The following is a 22744-nucleotide window of genomic DNA, read 5'->3' on the forward strand; positions in this document are numbered from 1 at the left end:
TTCAGGGACTGAATGGAGGAGTCAATGGACTGAGCTATGGGCTCTACAAATGGTACTTGCTAATGAAATAAATTCCCCTGCTGTGTATATTGCCAGTTCTTCTGTCTATAAGGGATTTGATTGTACAGATCAGTGACTGGACCACTAAAAAGTGGGCCATAAAACATCAGTCCTGATAGAGATCAAAAGTCTGGAAAGACATTGGGAAATGATTGTCACTTCTGGAACTGCCTGTGTATCATGTGGTTACAGTTCTCTGACAGACAATCAAAAAGCAGATAAACTAGCTGAAGTTGAATGGCTGGAAAATGTGCCAGCTGAAGACTTGGTTGCTTGGCTATATAACAAAAAAGGGATTTAAGGGAAAGAAAGCTCTCTGGTCCATAACAAAAAAGTGGGAATCCCACTAAGATCATCAGACATTGTACATATATGTGATGAGGTTATAGCTAGAGGGAGATTGCTTGCACAATTATGGCAATTTGATATCATCAGAGCCTTTCCCCTACTGGAGGGCTGCAAGCTCATCCTTAACAAGTGCAGATATCCACCCACACTAGACTAATACAGAAATACTCTTGGAAAAAGGCCACACAGAAGGCAACCATACTTCAAATGCTTTGCACCGCATGTGAAACCTCTACTGACATATTTAATGACATGTGATACAATTTACTGTTCACATTATGCACAAATACAATTTGGACATGTATTTTCATTTCCTTTTACCCTATAACCTAACTGTAGGAGGAATAATTGAATGAATGAGTGAATGAATGGATGAATGACCCACTAAAACAACAACTAAAGATGAAAGAAAAATCCTTGGTAATGTGGGCAAAGCAACTGTGGATGGCTAGATGGCCATCAAAACCTTGAATGAGTATGACAACACACACTCCAGTGCCTACCAAATGTTCATGCTAAGACTTGATAACAGCATGTAGATTCAAATAGTAGGACTAAAGAAGACTTTGCACTTTTATGAATGGAAACACAAAATAATTTGATATTGCTGCTGATGCAGGACTCAATCCAGAGGACTCATATAGTATATTGACTATGGGAATGGCAAAAAAAGGCCTTGATGGTGTTTGTTCCTAGGTCCATGTGGGGAAAGACTAAAATAAGACATAGAAATACAAGTAATAATTATATGATCGCCCTTCCCTATTAAAATCACTAACCCAGGGCCATTATTCTCTAAAGGAGAATATATCATTTTATTGTGGTCTGTAACAACCCCACCATTATTATACTCTTTGCCCAAACCATAGGGTCAAACAGGGCAGAAAGTGTGGTTTACATATTTTATCTATGGATGGGGCCACAGGCTAGTATTGTTCTCACTGGAAATGATCAGGTCACTTGTATCTTACTGTGTAATAATTATTAACATATTTAAGATATTTTAGAGCTAATCTAGTTGCAGAAATTGTGGATGCTGTTACATAAATGCAGATCAAAATGGATTTTTGGATGTTTAATGAGCTCCCTTTGTCATCCTCTACATGTCTCCTGTGGCATCTAGCATCAGATGCCTTGGTGCAATGGAAGAGACTGTGAAGATGGAGTAACAGCTGCCTCTCATGGACACAGTCGACTTACTCTACTATTCTTAAACATAAATTCACAGTCTTTTCAGAACACCAAGATCATGACTTCTGCTTGGCACAAAACAAATGAACATGGCCAAACCTTTGCTTGAGTGCACTGTATTGGATGGGATGAGTTGGCTAAGTAAAATACAGATAAAAGTGAGAAGGAAAGTCTCTGAAAGTAACACTTTTCTACTCTCTGTAACTATGGGCTGGACCCCATCAAACAATGCAATCTAATCATTATACTTAAAGATACTACCTGCATAGGATGGAAAAGTCAACTGCACCTGGAGATGGTTATGAACAAATGCACCCCTGGATGGATATACGTGCTTATAACTGGATTGTCCAATGCTCTTGGGAAGAACCTTACATACCAGCTTTCATACTTCCCACTTTGTCTCTGACACCTACTAAAGAGGGACATAGTGAAAGGCAAAGGCATAGAGTAACTCAAGCTGCCTGGTGATTTTACCCACTTACTATAATTTTCCCTCAGAAAGAATACATGTTGAATTCCAAGTGGAAGCTTCAGCTAAACACACTGTTGCTGCCTTAAATAATATTCAAAAATCACTAACTTTGCTGAAAGAAGAAACCACCAGAAGTGAAAATTGGTACTTCAGAACAGAATGATGTTAGATATGCTGATTAGAGAATGGAGAGATACATATTCCTTCACTAAAACAGAATGTTGTTTCTATATAAACTTAGTGTTGATACTATTTATGTTTTATTCAGTCTGGTTGTTCTTGTAACATGGCTTATATAGTTTATTGCTCTTTGTACTGTTGTTATGGGATTTGGTTAGCAATGTACACATTGATGTGACACCCAAGAGGCATCACAGAAGATGGGTGCAGCATAAAATGCAAAGAAATTTAGGCACATGGCAGGTAGAGTGTGTTATCCCTGCAGAAAAGGAGGACAGTAAAACACTATGTCCAGCTGGATGTGGTGGCACACTCCTGTAATCCTAGCGGTTCAGGAGACTGAGGCAGGAGGATTGCAAGCTCAAATCTAACTTCAGCAACAGCGAGGCACTAAACAACTCTGTGAGACCCTGTCTCTAAATGGAATACAAAAAAGGGCTGGGGATGTGGCTCAGTGGTCAAGAGCCCCTGGCTCAATCCCTGGTATTCCCCCAAAAAACTAAAACAAAACAAAACAAAAAACCCACTATGTCCTGAAGTGCCCATCTCTGTACTTGAGAATCTATTCAAGTAAAGAGAAGAAGAAGTGTAAGTCTGGGTCAGAATGTCCAGATACATATAAGGAAGGACTCTGACTTTCTCTCCTGTATACCAGGAATTAGGGCAAGTTAATTTTATCAAGTAGAAAGTTGCTTTATTAAATGCCCATCACGTTCCTTGGGATGCTGTTTATACAGCTGGACAAAGCAAGCTAAGCTAATGTCCCTACTTTTGTAATACAGTTACCTAATCTATAAAAACTGTCCCCAGGAAGCAGGAGAGGAAAGTGGTTGTCCAACTGGCCACCATGCAACAAAATATTTCATTTCATTTTATCTTTTAATCTATCCCAATAGCTACAGGTGCTATTTTTTGGCGACATACCTGAGACAACGTGTGAAATGGAGGTGCACCTGTCCAGTCCATTCCCTCTGAACTTTCTGGTAAATACCTCTCAAGCTCATCCTACTGGATCTTTCCAGTAAGCAGTTCTCAATAAACTTACATCTCACATCGGATCTCTGGATGTCTTCTTTGGGTCCTCAGAAAACTTTCCCACTCCCCTAGCACCACTGGGATGTGGGGTGTGTGCCTGTATGTAAAGAAAATATAACAAAATATATGGTATTATTCTCTCTGCTTAGAATTTCCCCCCTCCCTTTTCCATTTTTCCTGAATGGGTCAGTATCATTCACAAAGAAGAAATGTTCTCTTGTGATTCACTAAGTTTATTAGATTGCCTTTTTGCTATTAAGATAATTTAGAAGTTCCTATCTAAATTTAATATGCTTCGATAATGACCTTTCAAGAATTTTTGTTTAAATTTTGTTTTTCATATTTCTAGAATAATTTTAATGATAGTAGTAGGTTGACTTAGTTGAAAGAATAGAGAGCTGGACTTAAAAATTTTGTGATCTTGTTTCAGCTGTGAAATTTATGAAGTTTTGGGCCCCTGGTCAAATCAACTGCCATGCCTTCAATTACTTGTCTGTGAAATAAACTTTGTGTCATTCATGAACTCTTAAATCATCATCAGTGTATATGTTTTTAATTGATTACATTAAATTTTTCAAAGTTTTTGACTGGAATATTTTGTTTCAAATTTGAGATCATTTTAGATTTACAAATGAGTAGCAAAGTGATTCCTGAAAATTTCTGTATAATTTTCACCTAGGTGCCCTCATGTGTTATAACGATGGTAGAAGTATTAAAACTAAGAAATTAATATTAATATGATACAACAGAATAATCCAGAGACTTCATTTGGATTTTTTCAATTTCTCCTGCTAGTGTCCCTTTTGTGGTCTCGAATCCAAGCAGAGGATGCATAATATCAAATATCACTTATTAAATTTGGATTTTCAGCTGTTTTCTCATGATCAGACTGAATTGATGAATCTTCAGAAAGAATATACTGAAGGTGAATTGCCTCTGTAACATGATATCAATACAACTTGTTGTCGGCTTTAATCAGTTGACTATGAGGTGTGTAACTTCTGTATTACCTACACAATAGCCTGTGAGTTATGATATTTTGTATCTGTCTTTTAGAAATAGATACAGCTTATAGCCTGGAATGTTGGAGCACACCTGTAATTCCTGTGGCTTGGGAGGCTGAAACAGGAGGATCACCAGTCCAAAGCCAGTCTCAGCAAAAGCAAGGCGCTAAGCAATTCAGTGAGACCCTGTCTCAAAATAAAATACAAAATAGTGCTGGGGATGTGGCCCAGTGGCTGAGTGCCCCTGAGTTCAATCCCTGGTACTCCTATATCCCCCCCCCCAAAAAAAAGGAAATAAAAGAAAAGAAATGCAGACAGTTTATATCCTGTGTAAACCCCAGTCAATGGTACTTAAATCTTTTGTTTTGGCTCTACTGTGTTTTATAATCTTTCAAATGGTGGTAGAAATGTATTTCTCATAGAATTATTGCAAGATTATATATAACAATGATTTAAAATGGCCTTTCAAGAAAGAAAGAAAGAAAAATGTATTAATATATGATATTAAATATAGAGATTAATTTTATCTTTTAATCTATCCCAAGGCAAAACTTATTTGATTTCTTTCTCTTTGTTTTTGTGTTTTTGTTTTGTTTTGGTTGATCATTGTCAAATGGGAGACAGTCTTTGCAAAATATTTAAAGTACTAATTTGGGTTGAATAAATACTTAAAGCATTATTTTGGAAAACTTGACCACATTTAATTTAAACTATGAGAAATAATTGACCATTTGACTATTTGCAGTAAATATTCTATTCAAATTATTTCCTTGAAGCATTTTGAAATAGCCTTCAACCATTTTAGTTACTAAATATAGGTTGGCAGATGCCTATTTATTTCCTCATTAGTTACATAGGTGCACTTTGATCAGCTTACTGTCTGATCAGAGATTTGTTCTTGAACTGGCAGAGGGATTGTTTGACTTTCACTTGCTATATAATTTGCTCTCATTTGAAACTTAGGCTTAATCCCAAAGGCAGTGAGAAGATGTGGCCTGCTTTGGTGATCCCCACTTTTCTATTCCTTAGCTGCTTTTCTGTGGGATCAGCCCAAATTCCAGGGTCAGTTACAGATGGAAATGACAGATACCCTCCTTTTTGGGACCAGATTAATGGGGACATAGCAGAATTTCCAGTACAGGATAATAAAATAATCATTGATATCTGGAAGTATAAGGATCGACTGCAAATATATAAAATCCTTATAAGAGAATCAAACAAATATTTTGTTCAATTTGGAAAAAATGATACAGGCAATGTGCTGTGGGGACTCACCTTATTTTATGGAAAGCTATATAAAACAGGTATGTATATTTTAATTATTTCCAATAAATTTCACATCTTTCTTTCTTCATTACTAAGAGTTTTAATGTGTTTAAGACCAAGGGTGAAATTTTATACAAAATAAAGGAAAAAACATACTTTCTCTGAAAAGCCTGGGTTTTGCCTCATATAATATTAATGGAAAGAGAAGCTAAGACATCACACTCAGTATTGAATTCCTTTAGAAAGAAAATAGGGAAGATCATTACTAGTGAATAAACTACTCACTTCTTGTACTGAAACAACTAGGTTTGGAAAACCAAGCAGAGATTAGATGCTTCAATGTGGAACTCAGCATTTTGAGAAAGTTCTTTCTTTTCTTCCTCTAAGAGCATTTTTCTACCTAGCATAACTTCTCTCTAATCCTTAGACCAGTTTTCTTATTACTGAGGTTGCCTAACTGAACTGTCATACATTTCCTGAAATTATATTTCAAATCTATCTTCTGTGGACGTGACCAGACCCCCAAGAAACTCAATCTGAGCTCAGAAAGAAAGAAGAATTAGAATGTCATACCTTGATGCAGAAAATCACTTATTGTACAGTTAATTATTTTAGGAAGTTCTTAGTTTATTCAGGAAGAACCAGTTGACTCAGAGGCTGCCTTGGAAGTAAAATGTTCTGTTGGTTCTGCTTAGTCAAGAGAGACTTTTACAGACTTGATGTCTTTGAAAATCTTCCAACACTCAAAAGTATGTGTAAATAAATGAGGTACTGTGGATGGATAACATCAGCAGCAAGAATTAACCCTCCTTTCTTCTCCTCCTCCTCCTCCTTCTTCTTTTTAAAATTAATTAATTTATTAATTTTTGTTCAAGGAACCTGTGTATCTTTTCACCTCTATTTCATGATTCTCTATTATAAAGTTTAAACTTCATTTTAGAGGGTTTTAAAAAATCTACTCTGTTTATTTTGTAGGTCGATTTGTCAAGCCTTCTAATAGTTCAGTCTGTGCATATGAGGGTGAATTCCCTGGCTGTATATCAATTGACAGTGGCTGGGGAGGTAAGTGTTATGCTCCATGATCCTTTATGATCTGTGGCCATGAGGTTTATTCTATTTTTATATCAAACAGGATGAGTTAGGTGAATCCTGACATTTCCTTTGTAACAATATGCAGTTTTCTCTCTAATCTCCCTAGGAATTAATCAGTTCTAATGAAAAAATAATAGTCATTTCTAAATTATAATATATAACATATTATTATGTTTAGTTATATATTAAAGAATACAAACTTCTGATGTTTCTGATGCTTTTTCCACATACTCTCAGCTCCTTTCCCAATTATACAATTTATTTCACACTGAACTATACTCTAGAACTTTACCAAAGCCCCTTCAGAGAATTATTTTAATTCAATATTTACCACCATATTACTATTCCTATAATATAGATCATCAAATAGAATGTAAAAGAAGTTGAGTAATTTGTTTCTTTGTATAAAGACAGTAATAGATCCCAATCATCCTTCTACCTCTAAAGTCTATTTTATAATTGCTGTGACAGCTTGCCTTCCTAAACCCCTAATCTGCAAGAAAGAATTAAAAAAAATAACTTGATAGTGATTTCACATTTGCAACTGTAAGATTTTTTTCAGTCCTTCTGGTAGAATTTTACTATAGGCTAGTTGTAATATATATGTAGATTCCCTAAGGTTCATTCCCAAATAAAATCCACTAAAGACAAAATTTTTAAAAGTGAATCTTATAAGTGCACATTTCAAAAGGATGGTCATACTTTGTAATTAATAGAGGTCTTTTAGGTCTATTACAGACAAATCAAAGTAAGGATTTTATTAACAATTATTCAGTTGTGATGATTCATGTTAAAGTATAAATAAGTGGAATAAAATTATCGAGCATATCAGGCTTTGAATAATGAGGAAATAACTTATCATCCACATGACAGAAGAATATTCCTTGCAATCCTTTGTCCATTGACGCAGTCCGGCTGCAGCAAAATAACCGGGGGGTGACGAGCAACTTGTGTACATTGATACAGCAGGAGTGGGAGCCCTTTATTGTAGGACAGGAGCGGTATTTATACATTTCACATAGCTTATCTTAATTAACATAAACTTGATACATCAGTCAACCAATAAGGAATCTCCATACTTAATGGCTCGCTGGCATTACTTCATAAACCACTCCCTCTGGCTAAATGCCAGGTGCCATCCAGACTTGTTTACAGACTCTAATATTTGCTAGGCACCATCCTGACTTGTTTACAGACCCTAACATTTCCCCCTTTTGTTTAATTTAAATAACGACTATAGTGGTTTTTACACAAACACCATAAATAATCTGCTACAAGCAGAAGGGGAGGATACAAAATGCCACAATACCAAGCCAATTGATGGCTCCATGCAAGAAGCCCTTGGAAAAATTATACCAGCAATGACACCATTAGCAAAGATACTGAGTTACAATTTGTTGTAGATTGCCGGGGTCCTGCCCTAGTGAGGTCCAGGGAGTCCTGAAGGTTGAGTGGCGTCAGCGAAAAGATGAGACAGGAGTCGTTCCGTTGGAGCAATCTCCAGAGAGAGAGCTAATGCAGCTTTCTCTGAGTCATCTTTTATTACAATTTTTCTCATCATTATAGATTCAGAATACATCATCAATTATATAATTTAAAACTTTGCCAAGACATGACATTTCCTTAACCATGATTGGGGGTACAAAAAATGTAACATTAATTTACATTTTTCCAGGATATGACCTTCAGTTATGTAATTATTAAAAGTACAGAATCATTAATAAAATACGTCACTAATTTACATTTTTCAGATTTTCCCAAGATTTACTATTTTTCCCAAGATATGTTATTTTCTTATTAACTAATGCCAAACTATGTAACCAGACTCTAAGTCTCCTAATCAATCATTAACCTAAAGTACACTTGTACTTTATTTCTAATCTAAAATTCCCATCTAAAAAAGTCCCTTTAAATCTTATATTTAAAACATCCTAAAGTTTATAAATAATTCTTAAAACATATCAGAAACCTATACAACTAAAAACTTAAGAATTTCTAAACTTAAGAATCTAAATAAAATAATATTTCTAACATTATTCTAAAACTGTGTCTTATAAAGCTATTAAAATAGCTTTATAATTCCTAAATTTATTCTCATAAAACTGGTTGAGCTGCTTTCTCAAAGAGTTTCTTTGTTTCTCAGTCAAGGTGCACTAGTTCTCATATCTTTATAATATTTCTCAATAGAAAGAAAGTTCTAAAAATTAATCCACTTTCCACTAATATTAACCATGCTCATCATATATCCCTATGTAAAGTAAGAAAGGGTTTATAAAAAGAGAAGAATATATCTTTATATGTTTTAACTTTCCTAAGTGTATAATATAATTCCTTAATCAAAAATGAAACTGCATGTGGTGAACTTTGTGAAATAAGCATACTGATTAGGTTTTCTAAGAGGCCGGAAATATGGGCTTGGGTTCTAGTTGATATAATCAATGTGGTGCCTAAAATTCTCGTGGCCTTTCAAAGTATGATTGTTGTCCATTATCAGGTTTGTCCACAATGTACTGAGATAGAAAAACAGCCTTCTACTTTGTCCTTGATATGCTGAGGGGTAGTTGAATAGCCTCCAAGGCATGAACTACCTGTTCTGTTCTAGCCATCTGAAATTTAACTTGTTTGGCATTTAACATACTCATGCCTCCTGCCAGAAACATAAGCATGAAAATGAAAAGTCCCAATTACATAAAAAAGGGTCTCATGGTTTCGGTTTCCCACCAACCAGCGTGGCTTTGCCAGCATTCATCCTCACTGTGACCCTGTCAAGACAGTGGGAGAGGGGCTTTGCCAACACTTTCTCACTGTGACCCTCTCAAGACAGTGAGTGGGGGATCGCCTTCACCAATATTGATTAAGGGTCAGGTCTGGATTTGGGCTCTTGGCAGTGGCGTCCTGCTCCCCGGGCGGGGGGCAGGGAAGAGCCCGCTGCTGCCGCTTGGAAAGTCCTTGCTGCACCATGACCAGCTTGTGCACGTGGCAGCCGCTGCACCGATTCACGTACCCTCGGTAACGAAAAGTATTTAGTAATAGCCTTTTGCTGCAACTTTTTTTTTCTGATAATCCTTCTTTTTTTCTTTTTCTGAACTTTCTTTTTCTGACTAGAGTTCCTGGGCTTCCATCAACACATGCCCTAACTGCTCTTGGTTCCACTGGGGTGCCTCTTTCCCTTATCAATTTACTTAACACCCCTTCCATATTTTCGTCACAAAACAACACATCAAGACAAAACAAGACACAAACGTACTGTATCAATCTTCTCCATTTTCTCAAAATGGCCATTTTCCTCTCACCCTGTCTGCCTAGGGATGAGCAGATTTGCTCCCGTCCTATCTAGGGACTGGCAGCTCTTTTTCGTCACTTACCCCAGAGTGTCCGGGGGCTCCCCATAAGGGGCCACCATCTGCCGCAGTCCAGCTGCAGCAAATAACGGGGGGGGGGGTGTGTGTGGGGGGGTGACGAACAACTTATGTAGATTGATACAGCAGGAGTGGGAGCCCTTTATTGTAGGACAGGAGCGGTATTTATACATTTCACACAGCTTATCTTAATTAACATAAACTCGATACATCAGTCAACCAATAAGGAATCTCCACACTTAATGGCTCGCTGGCATTACTTCATAAACCACTCCCTCTGGCAAAATGCCAGGCGCCATCCAGACTTGTTTACAGACCCTAACAGTCCATGACTTGTTTTTGCCCTCATGCTTTGTGTCATATTTATCTTGGCTTCTCATTATCAATCATATCGACAACCAAAACTATTCTCTGGTTGTTAAGCAGAAACTTAACAACCAGAGGATGTACTACACTGACAGAAGGGATTGAATCATACCTGTGACCACAGTAGTCCCTCTGAGAAGTTGGTTTATGATAAACCCAGGCCTGGAAGCTGATAGAGTCCTATTACACAAGGTGAACATAGGAACTCAGAAATAGATAAACAATCCAAACAGAGAAATTGCTCACTCTTTGTGTAGGAGTTTAAGAGTGAGCCCTTCATTGAAATGAGTTAGCCTTAAGAATCTAAAGAAATATATTGAATTTAAAGTTGAGGAAATGTCTAGCAGGTTGGATAGAAAGGAAATAAGAAATAAGCCAATCCCAAAAAACCAAAGCCCCAATTTTTTTTTCTGATACATGGATGCTAATTCACAATAAGGGGAGGGGGTTTGCTAGGGAAGAATAGAGGCACTTGTATTAGGCAGAGGGCAGTGAAGGGAGAGGAAAAGATATGGAGAAGGAAGGATAGTAGAATGAATTGGACTTTATTACCCTATGCACATGTATGAATTACATGACCAGTGTGATTCTGCAACATGTATAAGCAGAAGAATGAGAAGTTATACTTTATTTATACTACTATTGTGCATAACTAATTAGAACATATTTTAAATTTTTTAAAAAAAGAAACATGTATATCACAAAGAACTAAAAGGAGGGTGGGAAACAAATAAATTCAAAACTTCTTCCTCAATTTAGGCAAAGAGTTTCCACAAGTTATAAGTATTAAATATTAAGTACATACATATATACACCAACTGAGGAAAATATTTTCCTTTGCCAAATCTTTTTTATATGTTTCCTGTTTGAGGAGGAAATATACAACATCTATATTTGGGAAATTGGTTTAATTAGGGAGATTTATGTGTATTTGTAACTATGTGCACCAACAATCCCCCAGTATGAAAGATTTCCTGACTATGATTAACCCTAATTTCTCTCAATCTTTTGTATTTCTTAGAGAACAAATTCCAATACAAAGTTTGTGGAATAAAATGACGGAGTTACATAGGCAGAGCCATAGTCCTTTCTCTAGTTCTTCTCTTGAATAGACATTAATTCTAGACACCTTTCCTCTGTTACTTTGTAGGCTTTAACTTCTATGTGCTTACGATATATTTTCTTGCTGCAATTGAATCTGGGTTTTTGAGAAATATATCACAGGAGATAGTGTTTCTATCTCCAGAAGAACACAGGTCTTACTTCTGTTATTCTATTGAGGAATGTCGTGCATCCTTCCCACAAGCTATGGATGCAGCCAAAAAGTTTTACCAGGTAAAAGAATGCAGTGATTTTTTTTTCTGAGTTGCATGAATAAAGACAGTAAACATCTTTCATTAGATTTATGGTTTTAAAATTTACTAAACATTTACAATTATTAGTATAGAATGACATCCCTTTCTGGAAATCTTCTTCTTGGTATCTTAAAATGATACTAAATGGAAAAGTAGTAATAAGCTAGTATAATTTTATTTTTAAAAGTGTTTTTCAGTAAAATTGATATAAAAATAAGTATCAAATTATAATTTTTATAAGCAAATTAGCATAAATCTTTGTGTAAAGAAAATGATAAGTTAATGCCATTTTCAATTGTTAAATTTTATTTTGATAATAAATCTATGTCTAGACAATCATCTAGTCTAGTATTTCTCAGTCAGGAGTTTATGAGCAGAGCGATTAAGTTTATTTTAATTTGGCTTTGAATTCTATTCACAATTGATCATATTTTTTTTTCTGAAGTATTTGCAGTCCAGGAAGATATTGTCCATTGTTGGAGATACTCCTGTGTACAACACTGATAAAGACACAGCAATACTTTACATGTGGGATGCCCATCAAGCCCTCATTGACATTGGAAAACCAATGTTCAATGACATGTAAGATAATTACCTTCTGTGATACAATTAAATATCAGTTTCTTTCTAGTTTGTACTGTATAATATGTATGGTGTTTGCTTTTTCCCCTTAAATATACAGTTTTCATATTTTCCAGAATGTTTAGAAAATAGCTTTACCATTTTTATCTGCAACTCAAATTAGAGTCATTTCATCCACCAGAGAAGAATAAAAGGATCTTGTATGTATTCACTTCTTTCAGAAGGAAGTTTCATGGTATTCTCAGACAATATTGTTCACATTAAAATAGTTCTTATGTCTGAATCAGTCAGCTTTTCATCATTGCAATCAAAATACCTGACAAGAATTTGGGGGTCATGGTTTCATAGGTCCCAGTTTATGATTGACTGACTCTGTTGCTCTGACCTTGAGATGAGGCAGAACATTATGGTGGAAGGGCATGGTGGAAAGGCATGGTGGAGAAAAACTGCTTAGCTCATTGCAGCTGGAAAGCAGAGGGGGAGGGGTGGGAGAGAGAGCAGAAGGAAGAGATAGACAGGTGTAAACTAGGCCATGTCCCCAGTGACCTGCTTCCTTCAACCACACCCACCAGCCTACAATTATCCCCATTAGTCCATGCCTTATTAGTTAAGTTGTGCCATTTCATGTAAATAATATTTTTCCGTTTATTTTGCTACTTGTATATATACAAATACAAGTGATTTTTTTTGGATAATTTAATATCTGATAATCTTGCTATCATCACTTATTACTTTCTAATAGGTTAGAAGTTTTTTTCATATTCTACACATATAAATTACTATGTAAATATTGAGAATTTATTCCTTTAAAATTGTGATGCTTAATTTTATTGTCTAATTGCATTGCTGTACAATGTTGAATAAAAGTGGTAAAATTAGGATAAGAATTATGATAGATAACTTTTGTCTGATAACATCTGTTCTTCGACTCTTAGCTTGCTATTTTTGCTTATCAATAGACACTGAATCACTACATAATTTTTGCAGATATTTAGAAAATCATGTGACTTTTTTCTCCATTTTTTGGTTAATGTGAAAAATAGATTGGCTTCAGATGACATATTCATCTTTCACCTCTGGAATAAATCAAATTGCCATAATATGGTTATCTATTTATCTGTTATTTCATCTGATTATAAACTGAAATAGTTAATTTTTTTATCTACACTGTTCAGCAAGATTTTCTGGATATTTTCTTTTCCTATTTTGTCTAACTTTGACGATAAAGAGATATGCTGGCTCAGAGAATGAGTTGTAAACTACCTCTGGAAGATTTTGTGTAAAATTGGTATAATTTCTTTCTCACATTTTATCTAAGAATGATTTTTCACTTCTAGAATTCTATTTGAGGCTTATATTTTATTTCATTAACTTTTCTCCTAACTGTAATTTTGCCTTTTTCAGCTAATTTGTTTTCATTTGTTATTTTTACTCACATCAAGAAATGAAAATGTAGAAGCTGGGGTTATGGCTCAGCGGTAGAGTGCCCGCCTCGCATGTGCAAGGCCCTGGGTTCGATCCTCAGTGCCACATAAAAATAAATAAATAAAAGTTATTTAAAAAAAAAAGAAATGCAATTGTAGATAATTCAGATGCACTGAGTATAGCTTTTTTTTAAGATATGATTTTTCCTATATCCCACAAATTTTAATATGTCATATTTTCATTACATTTAATAAATGCTATTTTCTAATTTTTATTGTGAATTTTTCTTCAACCTAGTTTCAATGTATTACTTTATTTCCAAATATATAAAGTATGTGAAGTTTCCTGAGGTTTTTGTTGTTGTTATGAATCTTTTGTGATGTAAAAAAAATAATTTTGTATGATGTTAATCCATTGTGATTTGTTGAGTCTTGGTTTTTGGAGCAACAAATTTAGAAATTTCCCATATTTACTCCAATGAAGTAGGTGTCTATAAGTCACTTATATTCATGCTTTGCTATTTGTTAAGTTTGATATTCTGAAGGAGGTAAATATAGAGACTTCACTACTTTGTGAAAAGGGCAAGGTGTACAATTGTAGTAATTTAACTTGATAAATATTATTACAAGTAATTATTTTAAAAAGTAACATTTGTTTAGCATCACCTGAATTATATTCTTCCCATTCCTCTATATTTCATTTGACATCTCTAAATCATCTTCTAGTATATTGTTTTTTTTCTCCTTAGAAGTCCTTTTAGAAATTGCTTTCTTTCAGATTTCTGATCACAAATACTCTCAATTTGTTTGTCTAAAATTTTGTGATTTTTGCTTTTATTTCTAAAGAATAATTTGTTATATAACTCAATTTTTAAAATTTGTATATTCATGTATAAATATGTATATTATATATGCATATATATTTAACTATATTTTCTATTAGGAAGTTTTTTTCTAGGTTACTTCTTATGTCCACTTTTAAAATTTAAAGCTAACTTTCTATTGATTATTTTTAGACTTTTTTTTTGTCCAATTTTAAATGTTTGCTTTGCCTTTTCTGTAATTTTACTTTTATATTCCTTGACATATTTTCTGTAATGAATCTGCTTGGAATTTGTAGCTGCTAGATTTGTAGCTGTGTGTCTTTCATTAGTTTTGGAAAATTTTCAGTCACTTTCTTTTCCAATATTGATTTTATTGATTTGTAAAAATGCTCTTTTTAAGAAACTTCCTTAAATATAGATTAAACCTTTTGTTCATGTACCACAGGAAATTTTCATGATTTTATGTACTTTCATTACTTTCATCTCTTTTTTCTATGTTATTTTTCTATCTCATCCTTTGATACATGATACAATGTTAATTTTTGTTTCATTCTGCCTGCTACATGTGCTATGCTGTTAAATTATTCCACTGAAATCTTAAGTTGTTATTACAAATTTACTATTGGAATTCCATTTGATTAAATTTTTATATAAGCTGTCTTCTAAAATTTATCAACTTACCCTTCATTATTATGTCTAGTTTAAAGTCCACCCCTAATAGCTCTAATATCTCTTTTGCATCTTTTTGTATCTTTTTTTGTATCTTTTTGTATCTTTTTTTGTATCTCTTTTGCATCTTGTTATTCATGAATGCCCATGTATCTGTTTGTGTGTTTCCTCTTGCTTTTCAGATATTTATTTTCTTATTTACTCAGATATATTGGATGTGTGCTAGAAAATTCAATTGAAAATTGTAGGGAAAAATTTTGCCTATGGATGGTATTATTCTACTACAAGGAGAATTGTTTTTGTGCCTGGTCCTAAATGAAATTTAGGAATATATATCATGGCCTCTCCTATGTAATTAGTCGTTAACTATAATATTTCTTTTCCTAGTCTATGATTCTTCAGACTCTTCTCATCTTCTCAACATTTGCACAACAGTCTTCAAAGGCAAAAGAAGATGTGGATTAGAAAATGGATACACTCAAAAACATCTATTATTTTGAGTGGACAATGTCCACATATATCAAACATGGCTTCCTTTCTTTTCTAAATTCCATTTTTAAAAATTTTTATTAATTTTTTATATGAAATTTATTATTATTATTATTATTATTTTGCATTACAATTCTAAATTCCATTTTTATAATTTCTCAAAATTTGTTGTCTCTCTGATATCATCAAACATATAATTTTAATATTATATTTTATTAAATTTTTACAGTTACTTTTTGCAATAAAGAATTATCTTTCAATTTGTAACTTCAAAACTTTAAATGAAGTGGAATCAAAAGAAAGGTGGAACTGCTTATTACCCAAGTCACAACCAAGAAGTTACTTTGATACTATAGCAAATTCTGAATCCATTTCTTACTTTCCATAAATGAAAATATATTCTAACAATCTGAATTTAATAAGCATTAGTGTAAAATGTGCTTTTTGTTGGAAAATTCTAAGAAATTACTGTCAGATAACCCTCTGCTCATTATGTTGATTCATTTTACCCAGTCCCTGAGCTTCCTTCATTTATAACAATTAATGCTCAAAGAAGTTGAGTATGGTAGAAATTAACTATAGGAGAAATACAACGGGGAATGGAGAAGAATAAATCTTATGAAAGTTAAGAGAGGGATTGCTATATGCTATATTTTTCAAAATTATAATTCAAAATTTAGGCTTCTCTTTCTCTGTTCAAGAGATTTTTCAGCCAGGTAGAATACAGAAGATATTGTGGGGATTAACTCCCACATAGTGTGTTGTAGATTCTGGTGAGTAAACTGGTCAGTAAATTGCATACTAAATCTAAGGAACACAGGAAAAAACACATTTGGTCTTTTATTTGCATTTATAATAAAGTATTTTGTAACTCATGTTGCTAATTATCTCTTTTAGATTCCAATATTCTTCTGCAACTGAAAGAGACTTCACTTTCAATTTTCTACTTGCCATAGAATTTTGTGCAGCAGCAATATATCGCTCTTTCTTTGAAAGTTCAGCAGAATTTCTAGTGGGTTTCCCACATAGGCCACTCACAGACGAAGATGATCCAATTCTCCCAAGTGACCTCAACATACGAGAAAAAGCACTGATGTCCTCAGTTACACTCATTTCTAACATAAATCAAATGACAGGTATGCTTATAAAATGTAATGCAAACAAAACTTGAATGACTCAAAGTCATATAAGAATTATTGGTTATCATTCTTTTAGTAAGCTGAATGTAATTATGATAAAAAGTTAAGACCTCATACTAAGTAAAATAGATATATAAATGATCACAGTATATTTTCATTAATACACTAATATATTACTTTGATATAGCATATGGCAAAAGCACAAAGGGAGCTAACTCATTCCCCATATCACTAACAAAGTACATTTTGTTTGTTCTAGGCTTTTCCATTTCCTCCATTTTTTAGGATACTTTCTGTCTCCAGCCTGATGCTCTTTTCACTCTTTCTGGATAAAACACCTGAGCAGTCTGTTTGTATTAATGCCAGTATGGTCATTAGTATATCTGGCCAAGACCTAACTATCAAACATTAACTCTGGAACACTTGCCCTTACATTAACACCGGGAAATTTTCAGTTATGTATCTCATAGATATTTTACATTTTCTGTATCATACACTCATGCTCCTCTATAAGTTGTTTCTCCTAACGTATGAAGTTCTTTCATTTTCAGTATTTTCAGACTTTATTTTGTTCCTTCCTCTCTATTATCTGGATTTTTTCTAGGGAAACTATCATTTCTCAAAAAGTTTCATTATTATTTCTCTATGTGATCTTAATTAGATTTTGGATAAATCATTCTCAATACATCATTTAGCTACTGCAGTAACAGCATTTCTAAAATCAATATCTTATATGCATCTTAAATTGTTTTTATTATCCTAAAAGCATTCTGATTTCTGATTTAAGATTAAAATCCAGCAATCTGTGATAATCATACCCTGTATTATTTCTCTATACCTCTCCCTTGCCTCAGTAGCACCATTCCCTTGCTGTCAGACTGGGTACACAGTTCCCAGGCATGGCATACTACCTATAATTATCCTCCTCCCTGCATTCCTTCAGTGATGGACCCCTGCACCGCTTTTCAATTTCTCTAAAGGTTTACTTTCTCTGACCACAACTCTGACCATTCTGCTGACTAACCTGTCTGTACCAAGAATTGCATCCTTATCCCTTATTATATTAAAATAGACTTTCCAGTATTACCCTTTCCATTGTTTACATCATATAATGATTAACTTGTTAGTTTCTTCCTGTGCACTGAACATATGATTATTTTGTCATTTTTACTCTGGTATCTAGGTTAACCATTAGATACCAGAGTAAAACTGGCTGAACTGAAGGCAGATGCCCAAGTTCTGATCCATAATTGTAATACAGGAAAAAGGGAATACATAAGAGGTTGCTATCTCCATTTAGATCACGAGTCTACATCAGAGAGAGAAAAGGGTGGTTTTCCCAAAGAAAATGAGCATCTATAGATAGATAACTGGGAATCACTGTGAGTTGCACAGTCCCCTCATGTTTGGACTGATTAAAGGAGAGCTAATACTTCTTAAGCATGGAAGTGATATAATGTCTTAGGCTTAGAAGCTACAAAGACTAAAGACATTGGAGGGTAAATTGTAAGGGTCTGAATCTGGAACTCTTGATAAGAGTCACAAGATTAATATGGCAATAGCTGTGGAAGTCAATATGACAAGACAGATTTCAATGGGGCTGAAGATATCAGATCATTAACACTTGGCAATTGTATTTTACCAGTGGCATGGAAGATGACTCACTGATATTTATTTGTTTAGTTAGAGGAGTGTAAGTTAACATTGTCCACCAAGATAGAGAATATAATGAGTAATAGAGATGGTTGAGGTGCAAGTAGAAAGACCAGGTATAGAGAAAGGCAGTTACAGGTAAATATAATGAGCATCAGGTAAATATAATGAAAAAAATCTTCATATATCGTTTCATTTAATGTCTATAACAATTATACCAAGTGGGTGATAAATATCCTTATTTTTGAGTTAAAAGTTCCATTGAAGATGAATAACTGCCCAAAGTCATACACCTTATATTAGATCTAAAACAGATTTAAACTAGAGGCTAGCTTGAATCCCTGAGGGAATATTTTTCAGTATATAGTCATTTCTTCCCTAAAAATTTAAGCTATCAAATATTATATTATATAAATATTATACATTTAAATATCAGCATGTTAGAATTAGAACTGGGTAGATGCATTAGCTGCAAACCATCTTTTCTTGCACTGACTCTAAGCCCAGGGTTATAAACTTGCCAGATATTGCTTAGTTTTATTGTCATTTGAATAATGAACAGTTACCTACTCTCCTTCCTTTTAGCAAAACCTTTAAACCAGAAAACAAAACATTCTAAGCAGGGGTAAGAAGGGCATGGCTGTGGGCCTTAATTTTTAAAATTTAAAATAGCATAATCATACTTAGAAATTATCCTATATTGATTCCATATAATACAGTGGTTATAGCATTGTTTGATAACATTTTGTCAGATCCATTCCTTCACATTTTCTTGTTTCTATGCCAAATGTAATTGTCAGGTAGAGCTGTTATGATATTCTATAAACCTTGTAATTAAAAAAACTTATTTTGTATATTTTGAGATTTCTGAGTTGTATTCACATTTTTATTAACTGGAAGCACAAATGTTTCCATTTTCACAGGAGGTTCATTTTTAACAGTTTGGAAGAAGGCCATGAATGTTTCAAAAATAACTCAGTTTCTTGGACAACTCATTATTAACAATCTACTCTTAATACCTAATACTTAGTGGCTGGAACATATTTCATTATGTTGGTCAATTGAATTCATAATAAAAAGCAATAAATTGTTAAATCAATATTCTATGAAAGTTCATCTCGTTCCTTTTAGTCCCTTGAAGTTTAAGAATTTCTGAATTTAGCCAATAATCCCTCCACCCCATTTTAACTATACATCCGCTTGAAGGCTAGTTAATCCTAAAGAATGTCAGACTTACATATGAATATGCAAATATCTGTGTTTATGACAGGCAATACAACTTAAGGATTTGAATTTTTTATGTTTTTAAATTTGTGCATTATAATTATATGTTAGTGGGATTCATTATGCCATATTCATTCATGCACAAAATATAATTTGATCACTCTCATTCCCTAGTGTCTTCACTTTCCCTCCCCTCTTCTCTTCCCTGATCAACTTGCTCTACTTATCTCCATTATTGTTGTTGTTTTAATTAATGCCATCTACACCTATATATAAAAACTGGAGCTGGGTGTGGTGGTACATTCCTGTATTCCCAGAGGCTCATGAGGCTGAGGCAGGAGAATCACAAGTTCAAAGTCAGTCTCAGCAAAAATGAGGTGCTAAGCAACTCAGTGAGACCCTGTCTTTTAAATAAAATACAAAATAGGGCTGGAGATTTGGCTCAGTGGTGGGATGTCCCTGAGTTCAATCTGTGGTACCATCCCCATGACCTCCCACACACACAAAAAATGAACTTATTGTGATATATTTGTATATGGAATAGCATAATCTGGTACATTTCACTCCCCAGTACTTCCCTGTGCCTTCCCTTTCATTCTCCCTCTTAATCCTCTACCCTTACTTTGTTAGTCTCCCTTTTGTTTTCATAAGATCCCTTTTCCATTTCTCCTTTTATGCATTTTCTCTCTATCTTCCACATACAAAATAAAATATTCAACCATTCAATTTCTGAGTCTGGCATATTTTACTTAGCCTAATGATTTCCAGTGACATCCATTTGCAAGAAAATGACATAATTTCATCTCTTTTTTTTTATGAGAATAAATTTTTTTTTATTGTTGGTCGTTCAAAACATTACATAGTTCTTAATACATCATATTTCACAGTTTGATTCAAGTGGGTTATGAACTCCCAATTTTACCCCGTATACAGATTGCTGTATCACATCAGTTACCCTTCCATTGATTGACATATTGCCTTTCTAGTGTCTGATGTATTCTGCTGTCTGTCTTATTCTCTACTATCCCCCCTCCCCTCCCCTCCCTCCCCTCCCCTCCCCTTTTCTCTCTCTACCCCTTCTACTGTAAAAATGTGGCATTTATACACAATGGAGTATTACTCTGCATTAAAAAATGACAAAATCATAGAATTTGGAGGGAAATGGATGGCATTAGAGCAGATTATGCTAAGTGAAGCTAGTCAATCTTTAAAAAACAAATACCAAATGACTCCTTTGATATAAGGGGAGGAAACAAGGACAGGGTAGGGACGAAGAGCTTGAGAAGAAGATTTACATTAACAGGGGTGAGAGGTGGGAGGGAAAGGAAGTGAGAATTTCATCTCTTAATGACTGAGTAAAACTCAGTTGTTTATATATATATCACATTTTCTAAATCCATTTGTCTCTTGACAGACACCTAAGTGGGTTCCATAATTTGGCTGCTGTGAATTACACTCCTATAAACATGGGTATGCCTATATAACAAAGTATAGCATGCTGATTTTAGTTCTTTTGTATAAATAAAAAGGAGTGGGATGGCTGGGTCATATGGTGATTCCATTCCTAATGGTTGGAGGAATATTCATATTGCTTCCAAAATGGCTATACTAATTTGCAGTCCCACCTACAATATATAAGGGCACATTTTCCCCACATTCTCACCAGCATTTATTGTTATTTGTATCCTTGATTGCCGTTTTAATTGGAGTGAGATCTCAGTGTAGTTTTGATTTTCATTTCCCTGATTGCTGAGGATATAGAACATTTTTTTTTGTAAATTTGTTGGTCATTATAATTTCTTCTTTTGATAAATGTCTGTTTAGATCATTTGCCCATTTATTGATTGGATTATTTATTTTAGTGATAGGTTTCTTCAGTTATTCCTATATTCTGAATATTAATCTCCTTTGGGAAGATAGCACCACAGATTTTCTCATGTTCTTTAAGCTCTCTCTTCATAGTCTTTATTGTTTCCTTTGCTCTGCAGAATCTTTGTAACTTGACACTCTCCTACTGATTGATTCAGCTGACTTTTATGCAGATTGAGAGAGAGGGATCTAGACAGCTGGATATCCAGTTTTCTGAACACCATTTGTTTAAAAGGCTGTCTTTTCCCCAAAATATGCTGTCTTTTAAAAATATATATATTTATTTATTTATTTTTTAGTTGTAGTTGGACACAATACCTTTATTTTATTTATTTATTTTTATGTGGTGCTGAGGATCAAATCCAGGGCCTTGCACATGCTAGGCAAGTGCTCTACCGCTGAGCCACAACCCCAGCCCACAAAATATGGTTTTGACACCTTTGTCAAGCATCAGATGACTTTATTTATGTTGATTTGTTTCCAAATAAGTCTTTCATTACATTCCATTGTCTATTTTAATTGTCTATTTATGTCTACTTTAATGGAAAACCACCGTGATTTTCTTACTCTAGTTCTGAAGCATAATTGGAGATCAGGTATTGTGATACCTCCTGTACTGCTCTTTTGTTCAAAAGTGCTTTGGCTATTCTGGGTCTTTTATTTTTCCATATGAATTTTAGGACTGCATTTTTGTACAACTGTGAAGAATATCATTGGTATAGTCATGTAGATTTCATTGAATCTGTAGATCCATTTTGGTAATATGGCTCTTTTGTCCACCTGTCTATTCAAGAACATAGGAAGTCTTTCCATCTTCTAAGGCGCTCTTCAATTTCTTTCTTTAGTATTCTATCATTTTATTGTAGAAGTGTTTCACTTTCTTCATTGGATTTATTCTCAGATATTTTTACTTAATTAATTATTTTTGAGGCTAAGGTGAATGAAATTGTTTTTCTGATTTTTTTCTCAACAAGCTCAGTATTGATGCATAAGGAAGCTTTTGATATTTGTTTTTTCAACTTGTACCCTGCTACTTTACTCTAAAAGTTTTCTTGTGGAGTTTTTTTGGGTCTTTATATATAGGAAAATATCATCAGCAAAGAGAGATAATTTGCTTCTTTTTCTATTGGTATTCCTTTA

The 22744-nt window shown here is 34.1% G+C and overlaps 1 protein-coding gene across 1 annotated transcript; it reads left to right on the forward strand.

The window, feature by feature from the left end:
- Window positions 1-208: 208 nt before the first annotated feature.
- On the forward strand, window positions 209-19545 carry LOC113176495 (protein LEG1 homolog). Its single transcript, XM_026380992.2, has 8 exons — window positions 209-328; window positions 3151-3275; window positions 5257-5597; window positions 6535-6621; window positions 11527-11711; window positions 12177-12313; window positions 16617-16855; window positions 19435-19545. Exons 1-8 carry the CDS (start codon window positions 209-211, stop codon window positions 19539-19541), a joined length of 1341 nt encoding a protein of 446 aa, XP_026236777.2. The 3' UTR covers window positions 19542-19545.
- The last annotated feature ends 3199 nt before the right edge of the window (window positions 19546-22744 follow it).

This window comes from Urocitellus parryii, chromosome 8 (genome assembly GCF_045843805.1).
Source record: "Urocitellus parryii isolate mUroPar1 chromosome 8, mUroPar1.hap1, whole genome shotgun sequence".
NCBI classification, from domain to species: Eukaryota; Metazoa; Chordata; class Mammalia; order Rodentia; family Sciuridae; genus Urocitellus; species Urocitellus parryii.